The sequence below is a fragment of the Electrophorus electricus genome, chromosome 2, assembly GCF_013358815.1.
Source record: "Electrophorus electricus isolate fEleEle1 chromosome 2, fEleEle1.pri, whole genome shotgun sequence".
NCBI lineage: Eukaryota > Metazoa > Chordata > Actinopteri > Gymnotiformes > Gymnotidae > Electrophorus > Electrophorus electricus.
In genome coordinates this window covers 5,475,785-5,501,507 of record NC_049536.1, presented here as the reverse complement: position 1 = coordinate 5,501,507, position 25,723 = coordinate 5,475,785, and the positions used below count along the sequence as shown (strand labels likewise).

The following is a 25,723-nucleotide window of genomic DNA, read 5'->3' as shown; positions in this document are numbered from 1 at the left end:
AGTTAACTCAGTGAGGACATTAACCTAAAGCTAGCCTGACTTCCCAGAGAATAGGTCATAGTGAAAATTATACTGTTGGAAGTGTGAATTCAGTTTCTAGATTATTATGTAGGTAGTATAAAGCATTATAATATTGAAATTCTAAGAACTTCACTGAATCATCATTGATTTGAATGGTGTATTTTCTCACACAGGTTGGGAGTATTTTACAACATCTGTATATTATATGCCCCCATAAACCACTGGCAGAGGCATGTGATCTCATGGTTTGCTGTTAAATACTATACATCATAACCCCTTCTGAAAATCCCTCACACATTCTCTACATTTTTGTCTTTCAGTTCAAGATCTTGAAACATGCACATGCATAAAATTACTGTTAGAAGTAGTTACTGAGGAAGTAGTGGCATATGTGTACTTTGTGTACATTAGCATGGTCTTTTTAAAATTATGTTCTAGACCTTATTAATTTAGGTGTATAATGATTAAATTGTTTTTAACATTAATGTTTTCTGGCATACAACTGTTAAAAGCACACTGACAGAATGAAAAACTGGCACATTGCACGTTTCCTTCCTTAATGACTTTTTAAATACAAAACGGCTTAAAATGTATTCAAGGATGGCACCAGGATTACAACTGACTAGCACCCAGTTATAGCCATAGTTACAACAACTATATAATAACAGAACACAGAGTACACCGATCAATTGTTTTAATTTCCACCACCAACAACCATGGTTTCACCATGCCATCTCAAACTATTTGAGGAGGAAGACTGAGAAAAGAAGTGTTGGTGATAATCTGACCCTAACACTGCAGAGCTGAGCCGTTATCCAGAGGGAAAAGTCATCATATGCAGAGCCATTCTTGTTCCAGAGAAGGCGACAGCTACAAATTAAGGAAAACAATGTCACAGAAACTTTGTAAACATAGTTCATAGCAAGACATCACGTAATGCTGTCAGACATCTGCATAAGCATCATAACGGTACATCACTCACTTCGTATGTTCATGTTATTTTGATCCTCTGAACATAGGGGTAGCCTAATGAAGCGCTCAGAACTATTGTTCTTTCAACTGGCATGTTGAGTGTGTTGTGCAGCCGTCAAGTGAAATGCTGGAAGCAGTCTGATAACCTAAAGGTGCTCACAAGGTTTGATATAATGTACTTTCCTTTCAGAAAGGAGTGGAAAGATCAGAGGCATGAGGTCAGAGGAATGAAGATCAGAGGAACCTTCCTCTGGCTGACAACCGTCACCACAATATTAACAATTTTAAGAAGAAAAAAAAAGAAAGAAAAAATAAGCAATTAATGTCTATTCCAACTTTCTAGAGGTCCCAGCCTTGTCTCGATGGTGTGCACGTGTCCGAGACCCATCCAACAAGAGAACGTCCATCAAGGGCAACGGTGAAGTAGTTGGCTTGGGTGGAGGTGTGGTGGGCTACAAGAGGGAACATCAGGGGGTGGTGGGAGTAGCCATGGCAGCTGAGACAGGTTGAGGCTCAGTAACATCATGACATCAGTTGTAGGTGCACCTCAGCAGAAAGAGAGACTAGATTATTAGGCATGTCCGGTTATGAGGGTGTGTAAATTAGGGAACTATAATGTGCAACGATGGACTCTGGCAGATCTAGCTATGGCAGCACAGCTAAAAGGAAAGAGCCAGAAGGAACCACAGGCATGAGGGCACCCTGGAACGTCAGCACTCCGCCGCTCTCAGTCAACAAACTTGAGTGACAAATGAGAGGTGAACTGACAACATCATAACATCCCAGTTTACCATTACTTTCAATGCCCATGGACCCCCTGACCTACACCTTTACCAAAGATGAGAAGTACTTAATAAAATGCCTGACTGCACAGGTTTTCATCCTAGCCTTAAATATTGAGACTGTGTCTGAACCTCGAACATTTACAGGAAGGTTACTCTATAGTAGATTTTCTAATTCTTGGTACTAGTAAAGAGCCATAATATATGTTGCTAACTGTCTGAACCTAAGAATTCAAGAGTACTTACATGCAACATCCACTTCACCTAGAAAATCATGTGCAAGAGCGACATCTAGAGCTGACCTCTATGTTCTCACTAGTTCGAGCATGCGTTTCACTTCCGGGCATAAGTGCAACAAAGCGACTGGTAATTCATGTTAATGAGTTTTTTATTTTAAATCATGTATCATCCACCGGTGCTGAAGAACAGGAGGACTCTTTTGGAACGTTCAGAAAAGTTTATCTCTGACACATATTTCACCGACTGCAATCTCAGAGGAAGGTATTTGATCTAGTTTCTTCTCTTTTTGGTTGACTACCTATGTCTATCTGTACGTGTATTTTGCTTGACGACAAGAAACGACTGAAAATCCAAAATTGTAAAGACACTCGTTTTAGAAATGCAATGGTTCACACCTCTATATGTACTGCTACTACTACTATTACTACATTATTGTTTTTTATTTAATTGCAGTACTGTTCCGAAGAGGTTTTTGTGAGGGACTTCGCCCTTCTGCCAGTTGCTCTTTTTTTAATGACATAACAGCAGTAATTTCAGTTTGGGTTCGTTCATTTCAGGCTTTATGGCGATACTCATCAGCTCACGTCTCTCTCAGTATCTCAGACTGCAAAGCGTATCTCATACTCCGAGGCTGTCCAGCAAAACTTTCAGCCGTGCAAAGTTGGTGACGCATTCGGATCCACGTACGTTTCCACAGATCTTCAGTTTCTGTATGGGATTTAAATTAGAAAATCTTTGTAATTTATACTAAGCATTTTGTCAGGTGGTGGACATGCTGGTTCAAAGTTGTCCTGAAGATTCCAGAGGCTTGGAGAGGGAAGGAGGTTCATCTGAGATGGGAGAGCGATGGGGAGGGAATGTTGTGGCGGGATGAGCAACCTGTCCAGGTAAGAGTCTGTAGAATAAAATTGCAAGCAAACCACCAGAGACATTGGACTGGTATAAACACATGCACACTAACTAATTAATTTTTTACAGGGTTTAACAAAAGAAGGTGAAAAGACCAGTTACATTCTGTCAGAGTGTTTAAAACAGAATGAACCTCACAGGTTAGTTGGAATGCTATCATTGTTTTTGCCTCTTTACTGAGTAATTTCTGGGATAAGAGTTGTATGCTGCAGAGATAAAGAAACATTAAAAAGATGAGTATTTAACACTATCAGTTCTACAATTAGTCTCATATTTTAATAATTGCTAGCTGCCAGTCTGCACCTGGCTCACTTGCTCTCCTATTTACGCTCTCACGCTCATCCTACTGATGTGTGTCATCCTAAGGAACATGTTGCCAGAGTAACCCATTTGCAGTATGGATAGCAGTGATATGAAGTGTTTTCTCACTTGTGTGTGGTTTGTGGTGAACTTGTGTGGAATAACAATTTGACCTTGCAGTAAACATCCAGTATAGATCATGTTTTGTTGCTCTCCCCACCACTAGTCTGGTTTTTCATGGTCTCTTCTCAAATCCATTAATGTGTTACAGCATCACTCTGTATGTGGAATTGGCGTGTAATGGATTGTTTGGAGCTGGTCAGGGTTCCTTTATAGCTGCCCCTGACCCAAACAGGAAGTATACTCTTCAGAAGGCCGAGCTTGTTGTTTTTAATCGTGATGTGCAGGAGCTTCTAACTGACTTTGAGATGCTAGTGGACATTGTGAAGGTAAGACATGTAACATTTTTGAATGGAATTAATGACTGATGGATATTGGAATTTGAATTCAATAATGATTTAGCTTGTATTCTTCTTTCATTTCTTCATTTATCTCAGATGTTGGGTGAGGAAGACCAGCGTGGATATCAGGCTTTGTTTACAGCCAATGAGATGGTGAATTTGTGTGACCCAACCGATCCCGATTCTTTCTCTTCTGCCCGGAGCTTAGCCCAGAAGTTCTTTAGCCAGAGGAATGGGCAAAGCCAGCACATTGTGCATGCCATGGGCCACTGTCACATTGACTCAGGTTTTACTGTACTAATGCACATTTTTAATTTGGTAATTAATTAAGAGTAGGCAAAGTTTGGGTTCTAATTCACACTTTGGGCTCTCACAGCCTGGTTATGGCCATATGAAGAGACTATCAGGAAGTGTGCACGCAGCTGGGTCACAGTAGTACGCTTGATGGAGAAGAACCCTGAGTTCATTTTTACCTGTTCTCAGGTAAATAAATGTTCCCTCATTTTTACTTTTTATCTATCCTAAGTTAAATGAATTGATACATAAGATGTAGATGTATACATGTATATGTATCTTGTATAGGCACAACAGTTTCAGTGGGTAAAGAACTGGTATCCAGGGCTGTTTTCTCGGATCCAATACTTTGTGCAGAAAGGGCAGTTCATTCCAGTTGGAGGCACTTGGGTGGAGATGGTAATAACGTCTCTTTATTCTACATCCCTTATTCCTTTAGTGGTGTGTCAATAAAAGCTTTGGGTACTGTCTGTCTGTCTGTCTACACATGCTTAGCCTTATAAAGCCTTACTGTAATAAATACTGATCTTGCAAATGTGCTTAATGTACAAAATAATGCAGTGTCTTTTTAAAATCAGGATGGCAATTTACCTTCTGGAGAGTCTATGGTTAGGCAGTTTCTAGAGGGACAGAACTTCTTCAAGGCAGAGTTTGGACAGTACTGCAAAGAGGTATTGTAAGTTTAGAAATCAAGAGACAATAAACTCTAAAATGAGTGTTCTAATGATGCAAGAACAAATCACAGCAATCACTTCTTTGATTCATATCTTATTTGTAGAGCTGAATAATTGATTAAACCCCATTTTCTCCACTGACACTGAGGTAGAGCTCCTTGAGTGAGCCATATTTTTCTGTTTGTGTTTCTCTTCCACCACAGTTCTGGTTACCAGACACCTTTGGCTATTCAGCGCAGCTTCCTCAGATAATGCAGGGTGCTGGAATTGATCGCTTTCTCACTCAAAAATTAAGCTGGAATCTTGTCAACACATTTCCAGTAAGAAGCCTCATCAGTCTCTCATTTTGAAACTACTTCACCTTTTGTCATTGTGAAAATAATAATAAATATCTCCATCTGTTAGCACAATACTTTCTTTTGGGAGGGTATCGATGGCTCCCAGGTGCTGACTCACTTCCCACCTGGAAATTCGTATGAGATGAAAGGGAAAATTGAGGACGTGAGTGATTCTATTTCTGATTAAACTTGCATTAATGTCTCCCCCTAGTGGCCAGCGAGTAATTTCTTTTACTCCATTTTTCAGCTAATTAAAACTGTAAAGCACAACAAGGACAAGGGACGTGCAAATCACAGTGCCGTGCTGTTTGGGTTTGGGGATGGAGGTGGTGGTCCCACCCAGCTCATGCTGGACCGCCTGCAGCGTGTGCAGGATTCAGATGGTCTGCCAAGGTCATTTCCTGTTTCATATCTACACAGGCTGTTTTGCCAGTAATTTGATTTTTACTCTGAAAAGTTGAACATGGACATATTTGGTTTCTTAGGGTAAATATGTCCACCCCGGATCGGCTGTTCTCTGAACTCCAGGCTGAGTCTGGACTCCTGTGTACTTGGTCTGGTGAACTTTTCCTTGAGCTGCACAATGGCACTTACACTACACAAGCAAAGGTGTGCACCCTGACAGAATATTTATAATTTTGTAGTGCGCTCTCATCCTGTGTGATTTAAAGTGGCCAAACAATACGGGTAATGTCCCAGATAAAGCTTGGGAATCGTCGTTGTGAGGCCCTGCTCCATGACGTCGAAGTGGGCAGCTGTTTGGCCCTGAGCCAAAATGTTGGCTTTTCCTACCCAACAAAACAGCTGCAGGAATTATGGAGGTAAGACCTTGACCGGTCTGTTATGGTGATCTGGGCTGCCCTATGTATGCCCATGACACTTATTGTCATTTCCTATACTTGAAGGCTTCTCCTGCTCAACCAGTTCCATGATGTAATTCCTGGCAGTTGCATTGAGATGGTGGTGGAAGATGCATTAGAATATTATAAGGGTAACAGCCTGTCACTTGATGAAGTACACTTAAGTACTTTTAATACACCAAACATCTGCATTAGTACCTTCAGTACTGAAGTGTACTGTTACAAAATCTCTTGATTAATCACAAATACCTGTAAAAACACCTTTAGGTTTGTATAGGCAATATATAATGGCATTATAGCATGGCTAATCATTTTGATGAAACTGTTGTTTAATGAACTATTCATAAATGTATTTTTGCTGAAAGTGCTTTTTCACTGTATTTGTCTGTAGAGATTCAGAAGACTGGCTCCAGATTACTGCTTTCTGCATGTCATGCACTGAGATCAACTCCTTGGATGGAAGTTGGCTCCGGCACTGCAGTTCTTAACACACTATCCTGGGACCGCACTGAAGTCATAGCATTGTCAGAAGAGGGAGCTCAGTCAAGGCTAGGTACTCCAAACTTAGACAAAGGGCATCATTCTTTATATGGCAGAAACCTTGCTAGGTCCAAAATGCCTATCCACCTACAGTTACTGACAAAGAATTATTGTTGTTGAGCCAGGCTGCATAATAATTCTCTCACAACTGCTATCAACAGCCTTGGTCAAAGTCCCCTGTGTGGGTGTAGCTTCGCTCACAGATTTGGCTGGATCTGTATCTAAAGTGACTGTAACAGTGCAGGTATTGTATTGTGGAATACATTTTTCATCATAGCAGACTGCACACATCAGTGCTTTGAGGCATGGCTCTTATTTACAGGCTGATGGTACTGTGCGAATGGAGAATGGCCTTTTACAAGCTGTCTTGGACAGAATGGGGCACTTGGTGTCCCTGCTTCTAGTGCAGACAAACAGGTAAGGTCCTACAAATTGGAATCTTTGTGATGAGACAGAGTGCAGAAAAGTTATTTTGCAACACTTTTGTTTTAATGTGTTTTGGTTATAGGGAGGCCATTTCTGATGGTTGTTTTGGAAACCAGTTTGTGTTGTTTGATGATGTTCCCTTATACTGGGATGCATGGGATGTGATGGACTACCATCTTCAGACCAGGTAAGTCAAATACATAATGTCAGCTCTTACTAGTACCGCATTTTCCTGTCCATTTATTTTTGCGCACCCTATCCACTCATGTATTGGTCTTATTCTGTTATCAGGAAGCCAGTAGTGGATGTGATAAAGCCTGTTCAAGTGTTGAGCTCTGGAGGGCTGCGGGGCAGTGTCACCTTCTCCTTGCGCATCAGTGCAAAGAGCAGCATCACACAAGAGGTCATACTGGATGCCAACTGCCCCTACATCAAGTTCAGTACACAAGTAAGGAGAACATAACCCCAAAGTAATGTAGGACTCTTAAAGCGTAGATACTGAGCTCAAAGCCTGACTCCCTGAGACCAATGCTTTAAGGAGAGATTTGTTTTTTAGGTGGACTGGGCAGAGGCTCATAAGTTTCTGAAGGTGGAGTTTCCAGTACAAGTGCGCAGTTCCAATGCCACCTATGAGATCCAGTTTGGTCACCTGCAGAGACCGACACACAGAAACACATCTTGGGACTGGGTGCGCTTTGAGGTGCTGATAATTTGAATGTAATAAAATCCATTTTAAAACTAAGGTATAATATGATTTGGTAATGACCAATAATTATGCAAGCAGATAATCTTTCCAAAGTTAGTAGTGGATTCCATTCAGATTATTTCTGTTGGAACCAGTAGGTGTGGGGCCATAAATGGGCTGATGTCTCAGAACATGGCTTTGGTGTGGCTCTTCTCAATGACTGCAAATATGGCTACTCTGTTCATCAGAATATCATGACCTTGTCCTTGTAAGTTTGATCACACAGTCACCACCATAAGATGATAAACCTATAGAGTGCACGTCAAACCTGTTTGAACAACTTTCCTTTCTTCAGACTACGAGCGCCAAAAGCACCTGATGCCAATGCAGATATGGGACATCATGAATTCACATATGCAGTGATGCCACATGCAGGTGGGTTCATACAATTTTTCAGTCACTATAAATAAAAAAGACAAAACATGATCTAACCAAAGCCATAAATGGCGGGCAACAGGCTCATTCCAGGAAGCCTCAGTCATCCAGCATGCATACAACCTCAACTTCCCACTGCGCCTAATTCCTGACATGAACAACATTCGTCCTTGGAGCATGTTCACTGTGAGCTCAGCAGCAGTCATTCTGGAGACCATAAAACAGGTACCCACCCTGGAAACGGGAACAAACCCTGGAAATAGTTTGCTGTCTATTGTCAGAATTGAATCCGCACCTCTCTCTTACATAGGCAGAAGGAAAAAACAATTCCCTTGTCGTTCGTCTATTTGAGTCACATGGAAGCAGCGTCCTTGCAGTGCTGTCCACTCCCTTTCCAGTGAAAGAGGCTTGGCAGTAAGTTTTGTCTTGTGCAGGTAAAACAAATAATCTAGTATGACTAAAGTTTTAAGAGTTTTCCTTTACTGACTACAGTTGTGACCTATTGGAGCAGCCCAATTACAGTCGTCCTGCTGAAGTCAACGATTCGAAGGTCTCCCTCACTTTTAGACCCTTTCAAATCATCTCACTCCTTTTACGGATATTTTAAGCCAAATCAAATGGCAGATGCTGGGTGGTTGTATTCTTAAATTGTTATAATTAGCCTTTTATTATCAACCTTGATATTAACATTTTTAATGCCATTTAAAAGTTTATTTTATAATGTAATTTTTTTTTGGTAATTTCTGTAAATTGAGAAAATTAAAGTTGCATCAACAGAAAGATTGTCTGGCAAGATTACTGTATCAAATTCAACAAGTGTGGAATGTGGCTCATACCATAAAACAGGAGAAAGGCTTTATAAACCAAACTTTTATTTTTCCTCCTTTCATAAAATATAGAAAGTTTTAAATACATCTCCGGTAGTTTATCAGCCTTATGGAAAGATTTCTCATCCTGCACAGCAACACCTTTGCTTAGGCTCTGCAAATGTAATATTTACATACATATAAATGCTTGCAAATATCTTGATATGGTCATGGTCACTGATGGTAAGAAATGATCCTAGGTTGCAGTGTTGGTCTTCTTTTGAGGTTTGGTGATGCCTTTGGCTTTAATGCTTGCCTTCCAGTCCACACGCTACTCTTGTGATTTTAGTTCTGCTCTTCTGCAGCCCTGAGGGGAACTCATTTCAGTTAAACATTTTTTTGCCTTACTGTGAGCAAACTGTAAACACCTGAAATAAATGCTCACCACCTCTCCGTTGAGCTGCTCTTTCTGCATGCTTTATCTTATGGGCTATTTTCGACTCGAACCCAGTCTTGTTAGTATTCTGCTTCTGTGTGCTGTGCTGCATAGCTGCATAGCCCTTTTCTTTTTCAGCCCTTGGCTCCTTTTCCAGTGTTTCTTTTTTTAAAATTCTTTCAGTTTGTTTCATTTTTGCACCCTGAAAAGACATTATTAGATTATACAGTGTAGGTAATGTAAGATACACCAAATCCAGGTTACTTTATTAGGCGGTTTAATCTCACCTTCTTTGAACATTTATAGTCATATTCATCCTTCTGTATTTTTCTCTTTGTCTTGGGGGATTTGAAACCTGAATTGTGAACAGTCATCAGTAACTGATGTTTCATTACAGTAAACCGCTTCCATTAGATTATCAATAAGAAGTGATGTATAATAAATTACCTTTAGGGACCATTGGCCCAGGATCACCCTGAAAGTAACATGGAAAAAAATATGATGTAACTACCATCTTGTAGGTGTTGAGCCTTTTTGCAGGTTAAAGGTCAAGTTCCTAACCTTAAACCAAATAGTTCTTCCATTGTGGTCCCTTACTGAATTCATCCCATCCACATAATAACACTGCAGCCAGGCTTCAAATTCTGTGTAATCTCTCTTCTCTGGGTCATAACCCTTTCCACCTAAAAGATTATTAAACATGAGAAACATAAAGGTAATGCACAAATATACCTTTTCTGGTTTACATGTAATCAAGCCTTTTGCACTTACACAGACAACAAACACAAATATTAATATCCTGTTGGTATATTAAGAAGACACCACTGGCCACTTTCTCCCACTAATTCTCAATGTACAACCTGTGTCATTGGCCATTCTTATGAAATTTGGCTTTGGTTTAACACTTGGACTAGGCATGACTCTGAACTTCATGGAGTCCATCTTATCCTCGTTTCAAAAACTGATCTTAAATACAGCTGATCTAAAACAGTTGTACTAGAGTTGGCATTCTCTTGCTAAACAATGGTTCACATTGTGTAAAAAGTGTCCCACATAGTGCATATTTTACCAAGGCTGACCACCTCCAGAGGCACTGTGTGACAGAGTGAGAGGAGGTCTGACTTTGACTTCCTTGTTCCACCCTCAGAATTCTGAATATTAGAAAAAAAAAAAAAGTTATACAATGGCTGTTATACAAGGCATGATCAAAGCCTCCATCACAACAGATTTGTACCTCTGTGTTTTCCTCTGTAATCATTGTCTTATCTTCATCTTTCAACTCAAGTTCCTCTAGCACAGTCCTTGCCTTCATAAAAGGAGGAATACTTAATCTGAATTGGAAACAAAGGGCCAAATAAGACATCTTTGTTATTTTGCATGTGTTCAAGACAGTGGCACAGATTTAATTTTAGCCTTGTTGGGGGACAACGTTGCTCTCACCAGTCAATGTAACTCTTCATTAAATAAAATATGATATGCTACACAGGGAATGCCAATAAATTATTTCAAACCCAAAACAAACAAACATTCTTAACTTAAATAATTTGATTTGGTAGTAGTATATTTCAAACAAACATCTTCACATTAGAATAGTTCACAATGCTGACACCCCCCCTTTCAAGATGTAAGTTTGGGAAAAAGGACAGCCCGAGCACACACAGATCCCAGCCATACAATGGCTACATTGCATTCTATAGTAAGAGCTACTATATATTACTTGCAGACGGTGTGCAGGTGTTTTATTGAACGCTGAATGATACTGAGTTACAAACTCAAATGACCTGTGCAGAATTTCTGCTCGCAAGTAGTTCCCAATCCCGTTGAAGTACTTCTGATTTAACAGAGCTTCACAGATGGGCCTATCAAATGCCTTGTCTGCAAGACGGGACAAAACATTCTCCCTGAAAGATAAAACATGCAGAATATGCAATTAGCGTCAAATTACATTTAGTACAGTATTTTTTTTTTACATATCTGTTTCAAAGCCAGTACGATGACACCTGATTTTGTGACGTTAACTATTTTAGACCACACCTGAAGCTCTCATACTGAGACATGACGCATGGTCCTCTGTCTCGCTGCCAGGACCCACTGGGTTGCCAGCTGCCAAATCTGCGAGCGTCTACGAAGGTCAGTGCTCTTTGTGGGTCCTCATTGGTGTAGAAGCGCAAATGTGCATGCTTTGGCAGCTCTTCCACTGTAGTAAACCGGAAAAATCCTGACATTCCAAAACGAAAGACCACATCCATCGACAGCTGGCATTTATCTGCTTTTGCTTTGCTTTTAGTGACGGATGTGAGCGTGAGTTTGACTTCCTTTCCTCTGGATACCGCACTGATGCAGTAGGCATCGCTGGCAAAAGGCACCACGGGCCCTTTGCTAATCTCAGATTTCTCCACAGCTCCGGTAAAAACTACATCTGCACACACTCTGTTCACAAATAGGCTGGCCAAGTGAAGCTCTGGACCCTCTGGCATCGTGCTGTGGAAAGTAAAACTAGAGTAAGAGCTCGATACAGGTCGAGCCCATAACCTACCCAGTGAGTCCCACTGACATATTGCTGCGGGTACTCAAACATGATAAACAGCTCAACAGTTTTATTATCGTGACCGTGGTTGCTAAATTGCTTTTTTAACAAAGGGCTATGCTGATACAAACTGTCAAATTAACAGTAGCTCGCAGACTAACAAATACCGAAGTTAACATTGTAATGTACTCTAGAATTGCGATGTAAACACTGTATGTGGTGCTATTGCACAACCAAACGTACCCTTTCCTGCAAGATGCTAGGTAGGTAGTTGGTTTTCCTATTTGTCCACCTTAGATAGTATAATCCTTGAGAATGGCCAGGAAGGTAATCTGACATGTAGCCGGAAACTGGGGGCCGACGGGAAATGTATTTATTTTTATATTTTTGCCGATCGGGCGTAGACTTACGGTCAAATTAGCTACTTAAATCATTAGGTGTTGCTGAAGTAGTGAAATATATTAAAGTTGTTAATTTATTTAAATTCTATTTACAAGAAATAATGTAATTATAACCTTGAAATCCCGGCCAGTTTGGAAGTAGTTAGTTCCATAAGCGCAAAATTCGGTGATTCTCAAGTCAGAATAACATTTACATTTACCTGACGCTTTTATCCAAAGCGACAATTATGACTGAGTACAACTTCAGCAATTAAGGGTCTTGCCAACAGTGGCAACTTTGCAGTGGTGTGGTTTGAACCAGCAACCTTCCATTTACAAGTCAAGTACCTTAACCACTCAGCTGTATGTAGTTTTGTTTTCTATCTCTTCTATGGTTTTTGACATTGCTTATTCAATTTTCAAATATGTTTTTGATTTATTCATCTTTGAAATGCCCAATTGCACTCAATTCAAAATGACTAAATCTAAATCTAACTGATGTACCCACAAATATGTTGCTCTAAAATATATATATATATATGTTGTTTTTTTTTAACAGAATCATACACATTGTATAAGTAAAGCACCATTTACCATTCACAAAATGGATTTCTTCATTCAAATTCCATTGACCAGCTCTAGTATCATAACATGAATTCAGGCTTTCCATACAACATGCACAAAAACAAATAAAAGTGTGTCTGTGACAAAAAGTAAAAAATTGCTGCATACTGTTCCTGTCAGATATGCTGTAAATATATTTATAATATTATATATACACAATACACAGTTGATTCACTGCAGTGCATTCATCATGGCTTGAGCTTGCTTGAGTTCTGGAAAGCAAATTAAAAAGTTCAAAAGTGTTAGTGTTATGCAGATATAAACTGTTAATTCACATAATATACACATACATATACATAATAGATGAAAGAAATACAAATCTGTACATGAAAACTACTGTTACTCTATGATAATTTATTTAGCATATAATTACTTTAACATGCTCCTTGATACCTGTTAATAGCACTCTGAACTTGTCTGCAGTGACAGAGACTACAGTGGTCGCTGTGGAGCCAGACTCTGGATGCTGAGCCTGGAGCCTCAGCTGCACTATAGGCTCGTTCACCTCCATCAGTTCACTGGAGCTCAGAGTGTAATCCACCCTCCAGTTCACTGCTTCCAGACGACCTACTAAATACATATGACCTACTAATAAAAGGCCACTCATTTGGGGTGCACAGGTCCACAGCATGTGCTCAGTGTCAGGCAAGCAGCATGCACTCTGTTCTATACTTACAGCGCAGACTACTCTGTTTCAGCTTCTCCTGCAAGGCTGAATGCTTGTCTTCATAGGATTTACACAGTCCCGTGGTGTGCTCTGCATGATACAGGCCATCAGTAACTTAATTCCCATGTAGTTTAGCTCAGATCTGTGCAAAAAATCAACTTCACAGTTCCTAGTATGTAAACTATACTAAATATTACCAGTTTAACTGCACTGGCTTCACAAATAACAGTAACCAGATTCCAGAGTGTTCTCACCTTTAGGCAAGCCTAGCTGCTGAAGTTCACTGGACAGAGATTCACTGTCAACATCATGCTTTGCAGCACTAGAGAGAATAAAGCTCAGCACTGCAACACTAGCTTTAATATCTCCAGTCTCTGGGACAAGGACAGAGATAGTCAGAATTAAAAAAAACAAAAAAACAATCAGTGTTAATGGCTGCAAGATATGGTTTATGCAAGAAAAGTGACAAAAGTAGCTTAAAAGTAGCTTTTTCATGTTTAAAAAAACATGAAAAATTTGCAACTCACCAAATTTTGCATCAGAGGTTAGCTTTGAGACTTTGTCATACTGAGGAAAAAAGGTCACACATTATGCCTTTGCTAAAATGTATGACATCACTAGTTAGCTAGCTATAATTAAGACCTTAAACTTACATCGATGTCTTCGTCGAAGAGGTCTCTTATGACTTGTACACAGAGTAATTTCATTTTGACACTTGACTGTGGTCCGAGAAAATAAAACATTCTGTCATGAGTGGCTCAATGTTACTAAGAGAACGAGCTAGCTAGCTAACTAGCTAATGGATTTAGACTTTAGGTATCCTAGGGAACTAGCTAGCTAGCCAAGTTAGCTAACCGACGCTATTAACGACTGACATGTGATATGCATCTATGGCTATAGAAAATGAAGGAAAGACGTTACTCAACTATTCGTGCTAACGTGCTGATTTCAGCTAACACCCAGTCCGGACAGTCCAAATCTCCACAAAATCGGAACCTCTGAAAATACAGAAACAAGTTAGCTAGCTAACTATAAGACTAGCAAGGTAGCTAACCTAACAAGCTACAGCTATCTAATTTGAAAGGTTCAGTCCGCTAACTTAACTGCGTTTATAAGACACTGCTTTGCAGACGCATCATTAAGGGAGAATATATCTCCATTAAAGAAAAAACAAATGCATAAAACAATATGAGCAAAGACTCACCATGATATCTTGTAATCCAACTCAGTTTATGGCTCTTCTTCTGTATCAAAATGGATTAGAATGGCTATGTCTAATATTTTCTATATCCCCACCTATGGTCAATAAGTGTACGACAGTGTTGACTTTCGTACACAACAGATGCCACAAGGATAGAGTGTGCAGCGAATTTAATCTGTTCATTATCTTCATAAATGTACGTTGAATAATAGTCATTTTTGCTTTAAAGACTGTAAAATTAGTTATGTATAATAAGTTATAATCCTTCACTGCAATCCATAGTTATGTATAATAAGTTGCAATCCTTCACTGCAATACATCCACTTCTAAAAAGCACGTGGAAAGTGTCTGACCCGTAGGTACCCGTCTAGTTTTTTGTGACTTTTGACAATCATTTGATTTTCTTAGCTAAATATCTGAATATCAGTTTGAACGAAGATGAGTGAATTATCCAGCCAATACTGAAGCTGACTGGTGAGACTCATCAACAATAGGTTATCCTATAAGTACTACCATGTCAAACTACACACTTTATGCACAGAACACAACTGATAATAATAGCTTCCAAACTAATCCCACATTGTTAAAACCACATATAGAATAGAAAAAAATTCACACTTGTAAAATATCACATGTAATTTCATTTGTTTTGTGACATGTTCATGTTATATAATATATGGAACATTCACATATTTTCTGAATAAGACGTGTGAAATGTTTCATATTTATTTGTAATTTACACATACAATTTATATCTTTTTTTTTTGCGTTTTTTTTTTCACAGAGTTACCACTTTATATATTTTATTTACTGCTCTGCTGAAAATCTAGATACCAGTTTGTTTGGTTGTTTGTTTTTTAAAGGCAATAGGTGTTTTACATTTGGACACAGCATAACTTAGTACTTGCATCCCACATAGTCACATCAAGTCAGGTTTATTTAACATATGCACAAATGTCCAGGACAAGTGAATGATTAAATTACTTCCAATAGTAAAAGAAGGTATCTGCATAGAATAGTATATATATAATATATGCACCAAACATCACAGATGTGTTGAGAAATAGGAAAGTAACCTTCACTGTGACTGCTATACTAGAACATAAATAGATAATAAATATGCAAATGTTTGGCAAAATATATAAATAGCAGTATTATGTAAACAAGATATACAGGTGACATTGTGAATTGACCATAAGGTGACACATGAAAATGACTAGCAGTTTTGATACAGGTTCCCTTGCTTCCAGGCACTACCACCCAACCTCATAAAAGGCGCACACTTGTCATGGCTCTCTTTTCTCTGGACAACCTGGTAAACATGCATCTCATCACATAACATCACACAGTCACGGGGTGTCTTATATTGTCCTGATGAAAGGGCTGATCATCTGCCCTCATTCCATACCCAGAGAAAGACGCATCAACATGAATGAAATAGGAATGATTCTTACATTTACATGATTGATTCTGAATGATTCTGATAACAGATTTTAATTTTAATTTTATGATCATGTGTTACATATGGGATTATGGGGGTGTTGAATTGTTGCTATTTTTATTATAACTATTGATCTTAGAATAGGTACATTGCCTATGACAGTGTAGCCTATTCTCTAATATGTATTTAGATAAATTGCATACATTCTAACTGGTCCTGGATTTTAATAGGTAATAACCCCTTTAGTCTGCAAGTGCGAGCGGCAGGTATTTAATGCACAATATAAAAAGAAGAGCAACAGTGACAGCTGTGTACATCTTACTTACTTTGGCACTGATGTTAACCATGGAAATGAGTCAAACCAGGGGCATTGTTAGGGGTGGGCTTTTAAAGTCTTAAACCCTGAATGTTTTGATACCATCCCAAAATGTTTTCCATCTCAGGTTTAGAACAATAAATGCTCCTCCCCTTAGGCCACCTACTCACCAAAACAGAAGGCATGAGACAGATGACATGGACATGTGTTTGTTTGTTTTTTTCCCAAAAGCAGGATAAAAAAGGATGGTGAAGGGGAATTTGCTACAGTTCAGGTTATTGAAGGACAAACAAAGCAACTAATATATAGATTTTAGTTACTTAACTAAAATCGTAGCTAAAGATTTATTTTTACTCTTAGATGAGAAAACATGAACCGACACCATTCTGTTGCTGTACACTCGCAGCCTTATATAACTGTGTTGTTATAATGTTAGCCCTCTTCACTGTGAAACAAACCTGTTTGGTGATGTTATAAAAGTATATATGGCTTGGTCAAATTTACATTTATGGCATTTAGCAGATGCTCTTATCCAGAGCACCTTACAAAAGAGCTTTGTCATACTCACAGAATGCCTCCTAGCCAGTACTGCGATGGCTGTAGAACGTGCGGAAAAAGAAAGGAAAGCTGCTGGTTGAGGTAGCACTGTCAGGAATACAATAAAAACAAACCCACATGGTGACATTATCTTGGTAACCAAATAGGAAGCAAACACACACAATTACGTGGCTCTCGGTGCCATGTGAACAGTGACACTTACATGGAGTGGGAAATCATGACATACCCCACCCCCTTCAATACACTGGTCATGTAATGCATCTGAGGTCGTTAGGCTTCGAAGCAAGAAAGGACCATGTGGTAAGACCACTGAGGCAAATGTTCCAGATCAGGATCAGTGGCAGGAAAGGAGCATAGATGGGCACTGAGACGGGAACAGAGACCAGGCCTAAAACAGGGACCACAGAACAATCATGAGCCAGGATAGGAGCTGCACATGGATGTGGGAATGCCACAAAAGCTGTAGATGAAATAAAAGATGGGCCTGGGACCGAGGCTGGAGATGGAACAAGAAACAAGAAACAGGGATGAACAGGGACCTGGAGCTGTGGCCAGAGATGGGAACAAGATGGGAAAAATGAGCAATGGACTGGACATGGGATTGAATAGGAGGCTGGACAGGAAGCAATATGATAGCAGGAGTAATGTGCTGAACAGTAGATGGGACAACTGGTGGAGTAGGGAACTGAACAGGAGAGTGGATGACATAAGATTGAACAAGAGACAGTATAAAAGGGAGCATAGGGACAGGAACATAGTCACACACAGAGATAGGGAAGATATCAAGGCTGAACTCAGGGCGTTTGGGAGGCAGCAGAGCAGCGATAACACACTCGGCGTATGCGGAAAACCTTTGTGAGTGGTTGAAGAAAGTCTTGGCTGTAAAACGGTAGGTGGAGCTCATTATTACTATAAATGGATGCAAAAATTGGAGGAACGCTTTTTACGGCGTTTAAAACCGTCATACGTAATGAAAAACAATGACGTATTTTGCAGGGTAAAAACACCCAATAGGACGCTTTTTTTCGCCGTAAATCGAATATAAATGAAGATAAAATGAAAACTGCATGTCAGTCACTCCTTTTAGGCTTATGTTTTCTCACCGTTTTCTGTTCGTGGACGATTCCTAGATTAACCTTGAGACAAGGTAGGATCATATTACTTTGCCGTTTTGATCCGCTAAAATACCCTGTATGACGTATTTTGTGCATGCTGTTCTTTTAATCTCTTTAGCCTATTATTATTATTATTATTATTATTATTATTCCTCGCAAAATTCTAAACTAGGCTATTTTTCCATTTTAGGATTACAAGCCATTTGTGTTTATAGAAAGATCAAATATAAGATTCTAGTTTAATATATGAGATGGTTTTAATGTCTTTATTAAATCTTACAACTTATTGCAGATAATCAGTACTGTGATGTCATTTTTTCATAATCAGTATAAAGCATTTCTAAACATTTTTGTTCAGGTGATTTAGATTTCCAAATACCCTACATGAAAAATGTAAGTCATACAGTTTTGTACAGTCGAGGGGGATCAAAGATCCTCTTTGTTGGTGGGTCAAATTATGTTTTAATGGTGGATGTCAACACCGATCATATTATAGAGGTAAGCATTTGATTCATGTGATCGCCACTTCACTTACATTTACATTTTTATTTATGGCATTTAGCAGACGCTCTTATCCAGAGCGACTAACAAAACTGCTTTGTCATTTACTCATAGAATACATCCAAGCCAACAGAGTAGGTTAGAGTCCAATATACCAATGATCTAGAATACTGTAGAAATACAGGGATCACTGCTGATGCCTAGAAGTACAAAGTGCATAAGGTCTATCTTAGACAATGATAAGTGCAATAAACAATAAGTACTAGAGTTTGTTAGACAACATCAATGTAATAAACAATACCCTACAATAAGTATTAGGTTAGTTACTCAATATAGGAGCAGGGTCAGTGGTCATTTAAATATTCCACTTCAGACAATGTAACATGGTCAAACCTATCCTGTTATCACATTAGCCATTATAAGGAATGCTTGTATTAAAAAGTTTAATTCATAAATCAAAAGGAATGTGTTTTAGAGTTTCTTACAAATGAGGGGATTGTAAAATATTTACAGGTTTTGTAGTAGTAACATTTTTGTTTTACAATTGATATGTTTATGCATGTGATATTTTGTTATACAAGCAACAGAAACAGTAGACTTGAATTCATGATATTCCAGAAATGTATAATAATTTTCCCTATAGAACATCAGTCTGGCAGCTAACATTGATCACCTTTGTGAGGTATGTAGACCTATTTTGGAAATACAGAACATGATTTATCATGCTGGGAACATTTCAAAATCTTATTCAAGAATAACCATATTTTTAAAATCCTGTGGATATTTCTTATGGCTAAAAATACCTGTAGAATCTGGAGTGGGTAGTGTCAAGACTTTCCACCACAATGCAATGCAAGTTGAAACATGTAAAACAAATATTTTTCAATTGTTGACAAAATTAGTCTATGTTTACATCGTCAGTTAATTAATTACTTTTGAATAACAACTAATTACATTTTTCAGAGTTCTTCTGAAAATATGGTAACAGTAATTGAGGAGCTTCAGGATTGCCTTTTAGTTTGTGGGACAAATGGAGAACAACCAAAGTGCTGGAACGTGGTACGTTAAACTTCTTTGTGCCACACATAAAATCTATCGACCCTCTTCAGTCACCAGTTTCTTTTGGACCTAGTCTATCCTTGCTGTTCAATCAAACAATTATTTATCCCCTCATAGTATCCCAGTGAGAACAATCACACTAGTAAGGTCTTGGAAAGTGTTGATGGCATTTGCATCTCTCCTCACATATACTCACAGAACTCCTTGACTCTTGTGGCAGGTATGTATATGACTTCTTGCATGTCAAGGTATTGCATAAGAGACAGCATGGACAGGACAGACCCCATGGTACATGTTTACTTATATCAATATATATTGGTGCATTAAGGCTCCAATGAAACAAACTCAGTTTCAGTTGAAATAATTCAAATTTGTTTTTATGTTTCAAAGCATAATCTTTTTCTATAATACCTCATTTAGGGTAGACACACCTGTGGCATAAATTCACAGCTTTGCATAAAATAAAATAATGTTGCTGTATTATATAGTGTGCTGGGTTATTGCAAATAAGGCACTAGTCATAGTGTAAAACACAATAATAACAGTGCAGTGCAAAGTACAGTGGAGTGCAATGTGAGTAAACAGTGACAATAAATGGTTTAGAGGTCAGACTTGCCAGTAATAAATTAGCTGTAATAATAATAACAACAGATTCATCTTGTTGTTATTAATCTCCACTGTTTGATTAGATGTTCCCATTCTTATGTAAAGTGGACTGTAAGAAGTAAGGTGATCTACCATGTATCTTTTTAGAAAAGATGAGCTAGTCAAAGACCTCACTTTTAATGTGCTATTTGATCTTGGCCCAATCTGTTCTGACTCAGTGATGACTATTGGAGCTTCTCTTGCAGTTTCTTAGGGGTAATTGCCAAATCCAAACTGCTGGCATGTGGAAAGCCTTAATGAACATCACTAAAACATTGTCTCAAAACCTTTCACAAATTACTTGACTCAACATATCCTTGAAGAGTAGAAAGCTAGCTTTACATTAAAGTCTTAGGATATAATTCTTGAATGACCTTAACCATAATCGCCAGTGTGTCGATATCATTTTCTTACTGTGGTGTACTGTATGGGTGCTTTGTCCAGATGGAGACCTTTATGCTGCAGCTCCTCTTTACAAGGATGGAACTTCATTACAGTTCAGACGGAAAGCTGGCAACAAAATCAACATGTGGATGTATGATGCATGGATTGCAGGTAGTTAATACACACACACACACCCCTGCACATAGATTTTCAAGTACTCGGATTTTTGTTGACAACAACTTTTCAAGGCTTTGTACCGCTCCTCCATTTGTTAAGCCACATATTTTTCACCAGGGCTTATCCATGTCTCTTTTTGGCCACAGTGCTTACAGCGCTCCAGTATGTTTTGAAATAACAGAGTCACTCACTTCTAACAGCATCATGTTTTAATCCAATTCACATGAACATTGTAATGGGTTGCCTATGAATATGTATGCTTTAATAAAGTGATAACTTCTTAATAGTGGTTCAGGTTGTTTTATTAAGGTTATCAATTTCTCACACTCCTCCAGAACCGACGTTCATCTCTGCCTTCTTTGCCAAGAGAATTGAAGACCCAATTAATGAAAAAATATATGTTCTTTTTCGAGAGAAAAACCCAGACAACAGCCCAGAGGCTGATCCTTGGCTCTCTAGAGTTGCCAGAGTATGCAAGGTATAGTTTGACTAGCAATATCCCTGTTCAATCCCATATATGAGTACAGCGGTATTTTCCTTTGAAACTAAATACTTTATACATAGCACAGGCAATGCATTACTTAATGCTGTGTCAAGAGGCTTGGAAGGCATCTGGTATGAACTTGGCTTGTAACATTAGAACACTGATCTGTTGTAACAGAAGTAACAGATGTAACAGAGCATTTATTTGTTGATTGTTTGTCTTTACAGACTGATCAGGGAGGGCCTAAGGGACTTCTTCAGAACATTTGGACATCCTTTCTTAAGGCTCGGCTTGTGTGTGCGATTCCCAGGGAGTCTTTGTATTTCAATCGTCTGCAGGATGCCTTTGTATTGCACTCTGAAGACTGGAGGGATTCACGTGTCTATGCTTTGTTCTCAAGCAGCTGGTATGTACAGCATGAAGGCACAAGGAGGCAGCTCTCCATGTAGCACCACCTCCTTCCAACAGTGTCAACAATAGCAATTTAGGCTCACAGATTCTAAGATAAAAATTTAAATACACTTTCTAACACACTTGCTCTAAAATATTCACAGTGTATTGGATTATTTTTGGATTATGTATTGGATCAAATCCTTGTTTGTTATAACATTGTTCACCTGTTAACCCATGTTACAGGAACTCTACAGCTGTTTGCATATACTCCTTAGCTGAGTTAGATGATATTTTTGAGAGTTCCACTTTCAAAGGCTACAGTGATGACATTCCCAATCCAAGGCCAGGAACTGTAAGAAACTGCCCATGACTTCTTTTACTCTTGAGTTAGTTCATTAACTCAGTTCACGCTGATGTCTTTCCATCAGTTATAGTAATTACTCTATATCAGTACAATTATAGTAATTACTCTATATCAACTTAAAGCACAGTAACTAATCTGAACTCTAAAGCAACATGATCTTGACCAAAATGTAGTGTCATTTGGTTTGTAAAGCAGTGAAAAACCCATGTCTAGGAAAAACCCGTGCTGTTTGTCTTTCTACTCAAGCAAATATTCACCCCACCCTACATCTTCTGATGCAGAAAAGAATTGCTTAGATTGATAGTTTCAGTCTCCACAAACCACTACATTAGTTGGACAAGTCATGTGTATATGCATTCTATTGTGACTTTCATTCCAACTGTTTTAACCTCCATGTTTGCACTTGGTGCCAATTCCTTAAATCTCAAATCATTCAAACGTGTATACATAAGTGATGTTCAGTAGCTATAACCACTGAGAGGAATTATTACTGTTGTCTTCTTTAATTTTCCAGTGTGTCAACAACAGTAAATCTCTGCCTATCCACACTATCACTGTCATCAAAAACCACCCAGAGATGACTGACTGGATACACCCTATACAGAAACACTCTCCTTTTTACATTAGTAATTACAATTATACCAAAATAGTAGTTGACAGGGTGCAGGCCGCAGATGAAAAAATGTACCATGTGATACTGCTTGCCACAGGTAGGGACTCCTGCATTTGTACTAGTTTTACACAGTTTTGTTTTCAGAAAGTGTTCAGACTGTCCCTCAAATTATTATTTGTATTTCATGCTCATTCATATGTGATCCTTATTTATTTATTATTAACATTTTTATAATCATGTAAATCAACTGCCATGATGTTTGAATCCTCAAAGTGAAATATTGAAAATGGAATATTAAAATTATTATGTTTCTGCTATGCATTATTTATTGATATTGTGATTAGATTTACTTCATAAAGACCAACATTTTATATATATAATATATAATATGAGGTTTTTTTTTTCAATTACAGCCACTATATGTCTTAATACTTACAAGAATTTTCCAGCAAATAAAGTCTTTTAATACTGTGGTCATCCAGTTGTTTGTAACCTCAGAATGCATAATTTCAGTCAGCCTCAGATTTAATCATCTAAAGTTGTGTGTGTGTGTGTGTGTTTTCTTTCAGACACTGGCATGATCCATAAGGTTCTGGAGGATGATTCTAAACCTTTCATTATTTCTGAGACACGTCTACTTAATGGCTCAGCCCCTGTGCAGTCTATGAAACTAAATTCTGAAAAGGTACAAACCTATTCTTTAAATGGTGGTATGAATCTGTTTCACTTTTTCCACAAAAAAACATTAAAAAATCTCATGACATTCAGGAAAAAAAGCAGTTTAAAGGTGCACAGGATTTTAAAAATATTTCTGTATTTACATATTTGTACAATAAATAAAATAATCTAATAATCTAATAAATTATCTAATAATCTTTAGTGTTTTAAAAAATAATTGTATTATCACAAATATTTTCAGTTTATAATGCAAAGCATTTCGACTAAAGATCAAAGTATAATTCTGTGTAGGAATTTGATGAATATCTTTACTTTAAAACTATATAATAGGTTAAATTGTTATATCATTTTAATTTTTATGAATTGTGTTGTTATTCATGTAGAGGCATTACAGTGGTAATGCATTCACTCTTCCTATTAATGACCCCACCTTCCCCAGAGAAAGCTGTTCATAGGTTACCCTGGACAGCTGTTTGTCTTAGACCTACAGAGGTGCCAGGACTATAATACTTCGTGTCAGGATTGTGTTCTTGCCCGTGACCCATACTGTGCTTGGACTAAAAATGGATGTACCTCACAAATCAGGTATGTTTTCTCAAGTTTGTTGTGAACACTAAAAGCTCCCATTGCATTTATGTGTCCTTGAACTGTTCTTAAAACATCAGAATTTATACCAAAATAAGAATTTAAATGAAAAAAAAAAGTTACTGTATCATTTTAACTGCAGAGGGGGCACTCAAAACATTGCCACTGGTAAGACACATGTATGTCCTACAAATCCAGGTATGATTTTGCATTAAAGTCCTTCTAATAAAAGTAGAGTGCACTTTGTATGTTATATGTAATGGGTGCTACATGAAATTACATAAATAGTGTTTATTCTCCACAGCTCCAAATGCAGTGAGAACCAAGCGGCATGTACCATCGTTATTGGCATCTTCCTCAATAATAGAACACACTGTGCCCCATGGCTTTCCCTTCTACCTCTCCTGCCCTATCATGTCCCACCACGCCACCTACACCTGGATGCACAAAGGTGAGAGAATCTCCTGCCAGCAGACTGAGACTGACTGCCTCCATCTCATACCAGCAATTGGAGCAGGTGACTATGGAACATACAGATGTGAAACAAGGGAGCGTGACTACAGTCAAGTGGTTAAAGAATATCACCTGGGTGTCTTCTGGTCTGTAAACAACGGGTTTAGACTGACAGAGCAGAAAGAACCGCTGCTGGCTGTGTGGGCTGCTCTTCTTTTTATACTGCATGTGTAAAGTATGAGTATGAGTCTGAATTACACATAGCATGGCACAACCCTGGTTAGACTGTTAGTCACTCTGTCAGTGAAGTCATACTCTTGCAAAAGTGATACTCCCTTATTTATTGTTGTGGTTGTTTGGCAGATACTAGAATAACTGAAATATCTTGCTCAGGGCTCATATTTAAATAAATACAACACAGGATTTAAGCAGTCATAAAATGTTTTTTTGTCATTGTATTAGTAGGTTACATGTTTGTCTAATTATACCATGGACTCTGGACAAAAACCCAAGGTTCCTTGGAACAGTAAGTAAGTACCGAAAGGTGCAGTGGTAGTTCAGTGGGTAATGTACTGGACTTATAATCAGAAGGTTTCTGGTTCAAGTCCCGTTGCCACTGTTGGGCCCCTGAGCAAGGCTCTTAACCCTCAAGTTGCATTCAGGCATAATTGTAAGTTGCTTTGGATAAAAGTGTCAGGTAAATGTAATAAGAGCAGTATGTAGCTAATTATTTTTCATGAAAGTGCTTATTACTTTTTCTTCTATAAAGTGCAGTGCACATGAGATTCAAATATCTTTGCAGTCCTTAAATTACCCAGTTTATGCTCCACATGGGGGTGGCTATGTTTAAAATAGGTTTAGTACAGAATCTCTGAAACATCCAGGCCACTAGGTATCACTATAATGGCTATTTCAAATTGTGAAGAAAAATCGTTGGAAAAACTGACTTATTGCTCCTTTAAACATTATTGAAATGACAGAAAATAACTTAATTTGCAGTTGACAAGAACAAGAGTACCCTCAACTTCAAACTATTAAAACTACAAGCAGAACAAATTATGGAGATAGTGTTGTAAAGAAATTGGGTTTTTGATTAAGTAGGATTTTGAATGGTGAGGCAGAATAACCCAAAATGGACAATACCAAAATTTTGGGTGTGATGGCATGGATCTGTGTTACTGTAAAGACGGTGAAGCAAGGATGGAGGCTGAGCTATTATTTTTTGTGTGTGGCACGAACACCATTTTGTGCTAGGATGACTTGTCAACGTAACAACGTAATCAATTACGTAAATACGTCGATTTACATGTTGCTATGAAGCAAGACTGTTGCGCCCATTCAAAATATGGATACCCCCAGAGGAAAAACTACAAACTCAT

At 38.4% G+C, this 25,723-nt stretch overlaps 4 protein-coding genes across 16 annotated transcripts; 2 read left to right on the top strand and 2 right to left on the bottom strand.

Moving 5' to 3' along the window:
* The first annotated feature begins 1,741 nt into the window (after nucleotides 1–1,741).
* On the top strand, nucleotides 1,742–8,704 carry man2c1 (mannosidase, alpha, class 2C, member 1). Of its 3 annotated transcripts, none has more exons than XM_035534983.1 (26): nucleotides 1,743–2,276; nucleotides 2,573–2,698; nucleotides 2,779–2,902; nucleotides 2,994–3,064; nucleotides 3,496–3,673; nucleotides 3,782–3,971; nucleotides 4,062–4,168; nucleotides 4,268–4,378; nucleotides 4,558–4,650; nucleotides 4,857–4,973; nucleotides 5,059–5,154; nucleotides 5,239–5,384; nucleotides 5,477–5,600; nucleotides 5,691–5,812; nucleotides 5,897–5,982; nucleotides 6,243–6,404; nucleotides 6,553–6,635; nucleotides 6,714–6,808; nucleotides 6,900–7,004; nucleotides 7,109–7,265; nucleotides 7,374–7,517; nucleotides 7,661–7,770; nucleotides 7,858–7,937; nucleotides 8,020–8,162; nucleotides 8,252–8,351; nucleotides 8,430–8,522. In XM_035534983.1, exons 1-25 carry the CDS (start codon nucleotides 2,176–2,178, stop codon nucleotides 8,336–8,338), a joined length of 2,958 nt encoding a protein of 985 aa, XP_035390876.1. In that variant the 5' UTR covers nucleotides 1,743–2,175; the 3' UTR covers nucleotides 8,339–8,351; nucleotides 8,430–8,522. The 3 variants fall into 3 exon arrangements, with proteins under 3 accessions (XP_026859107.2, XP_035390876.1, XP_026859106.2); XM_027003305.2 differs by having other exon boundaries at nucleotides 1,744–2,276; nucleotides 8,248–8,351; nucleotides 8,430–8,704; XM_027003306.2 differs by lacking the exons at nucleotides 7,858–7,937; nucleotides 8,020–8,162; nucleotides 8,252–8,351; nucleotides 8,430–8,522 and having other exon boundaries at nucleotides 1,742–2,276; nucleotides 7,658–7,737.
* A 66-nt stretch (nucleotides 8,705–8,770) lies between these two features.
* Nucleotides 8,771–12,766, bottom strand: neil1 (nei-like DNA glycosylase 1). Of its 6 annotated transcripts, none has more exons than XM_027003312.2 (10): nucleotides 12,681–12,766; nucleotides 11,214–11,660; nucleotides 10,961–11,080; nucleotides 10,414–10,510; nucleotides 10,249–10,330; nucleotides 9,741–9,862; nucleotides 9,627–9,654; nucleotides 9,467–9,534; nucleotides 9,189–9,381; nucleotides 8,777–9,110 (listed from the first exon to the last, which is right to left on the bottom strand). In XM_027003312.2, the coding sequence occupies exons 2-10, from the start codon at nucleotides 11,654–11,656 to the stop codon at nucleotides 9,049–9,051; spliced, it is 1,215 nt and encodes a 404-aa protein (XP_026859113.2). In that variant the 5' UTR covers nucleotides 11,657–11,660; nucleotides 12,681–12,766; the 3' UTR covers nucleotides 8,777–9,048. The 6 variants fall into 6 exon arrangements, with proteins under 6 accessions (XP_026859116.2, XP_026859114.2, XP_026859115.2 ...); XM_027003310.2 differs by lacking the exon at nucleotides 12,681–12,766 and adding an exon at nucleotides 11,950–12,363 and having other exon boundaries at nucleotides 8,778–9,110; XM_027003315.2 differs by lacking the exon at nucleotides 12,681–12,766 and having other exon boundaries at nucleotides 8,771–9,110; nucleotides 9,777–9,862; nucleotides 11,214–12,363.
* sema7a (semaphorin 7A) lies at nucleotides 11,222–24,968 on the top strand. Of its 5 annotated transcripts, none has more exons than XM_035535004.1 (17): nucleotides 11,222–11,309; nucleotides 11,467–11,585; nucleotides 15,829–17,782; nucleotides 18,024–18,040; nucleotides 18,367–18,506; nucleotides 19,153–19,191; nucleotides 19,473–19,568; nucleotides 19,686–19,788; nucleotides 20,658–20,768; nucleotides 21,110–21,252; nucleotides 21,486–21,664; nucleotides 21,895–22,003; nucleotides 22,530–22,725; nucleotides 23,198–23,313; nucleotides 23,746–23,891; nucleotides 24,034–24,089; nucleotides 24,196–24,968. In XM_035535004.1, the coding sequence occupies exons 5-17, from the start codon at nucleotides 18,393–18,395 to the stop codon at nucleotides 24,576–24,578; spliced, it is 1,791 nt and encodes a 596-aa protein (XP_035390897.1). In that variant the 5' UTR covers nucleotides 11,222–11,309; nucleotides 11,467–11,585; nucleotides 15,829–17,782; nucleotides 18,024–18,040; nucleotides 18,367–18,392; the 3' UTR covers nucleotides 24,579–24,968. The 5 variants fall into 5 exon arrangements, with proteins under 5 accessions (XP_035390897.1, XP_026859110.2, XP_035390893.1 ...); XM_027003309.2 differs by having other exon boundaries at nucleotides 17,981–18,040; XM_035535000.1 differs by having other exon boundaries at nucleotides 17,981–18,506.
* On the bottom strand, nucleotides 12,662–14,721 carry commd4 (COMM domain containing 4). 2 transcript variants are annotated; one of them, XM_027003317.2, is made up of 8 exons: nucleotides 14,582–14,721; nucleotides 14,304–14,375; nucleotides 14,031–14,096; nucleotides 13,905–13,944; nucleotides 13,632–13,751; nucleotides 13,387–13,467; nucleotides 13,104–13,277; nucleotides 12,662–12,922 (listed from the first exon to the last, which is right to left on the bottom strand). In XM_027003317.2, exons 1-8 carry the CDS (start codon nucleotides 14,582–14,584, stop codon nucleotides 12,882–12,884), a joined length of 597 nt encoding a protein of 198 aa, XP_026859118.1. In that variant the 5' UTR covers nucleotides 14,585–14,721; the 3' UTR covers nucleotides 12,662–12,881. The 2 variants fall into 2 exon arrangements, with proteins under 2 accessions (XP_026859118.1, XP_026859117.1); XM_027003316.2 differs by having other exon boundaries at nucleotides 13,104–13,280; nucleotides 14,582–14,712.
* Nucleotides 24,969–25,723: the final 755 nt, after the last annotated feature.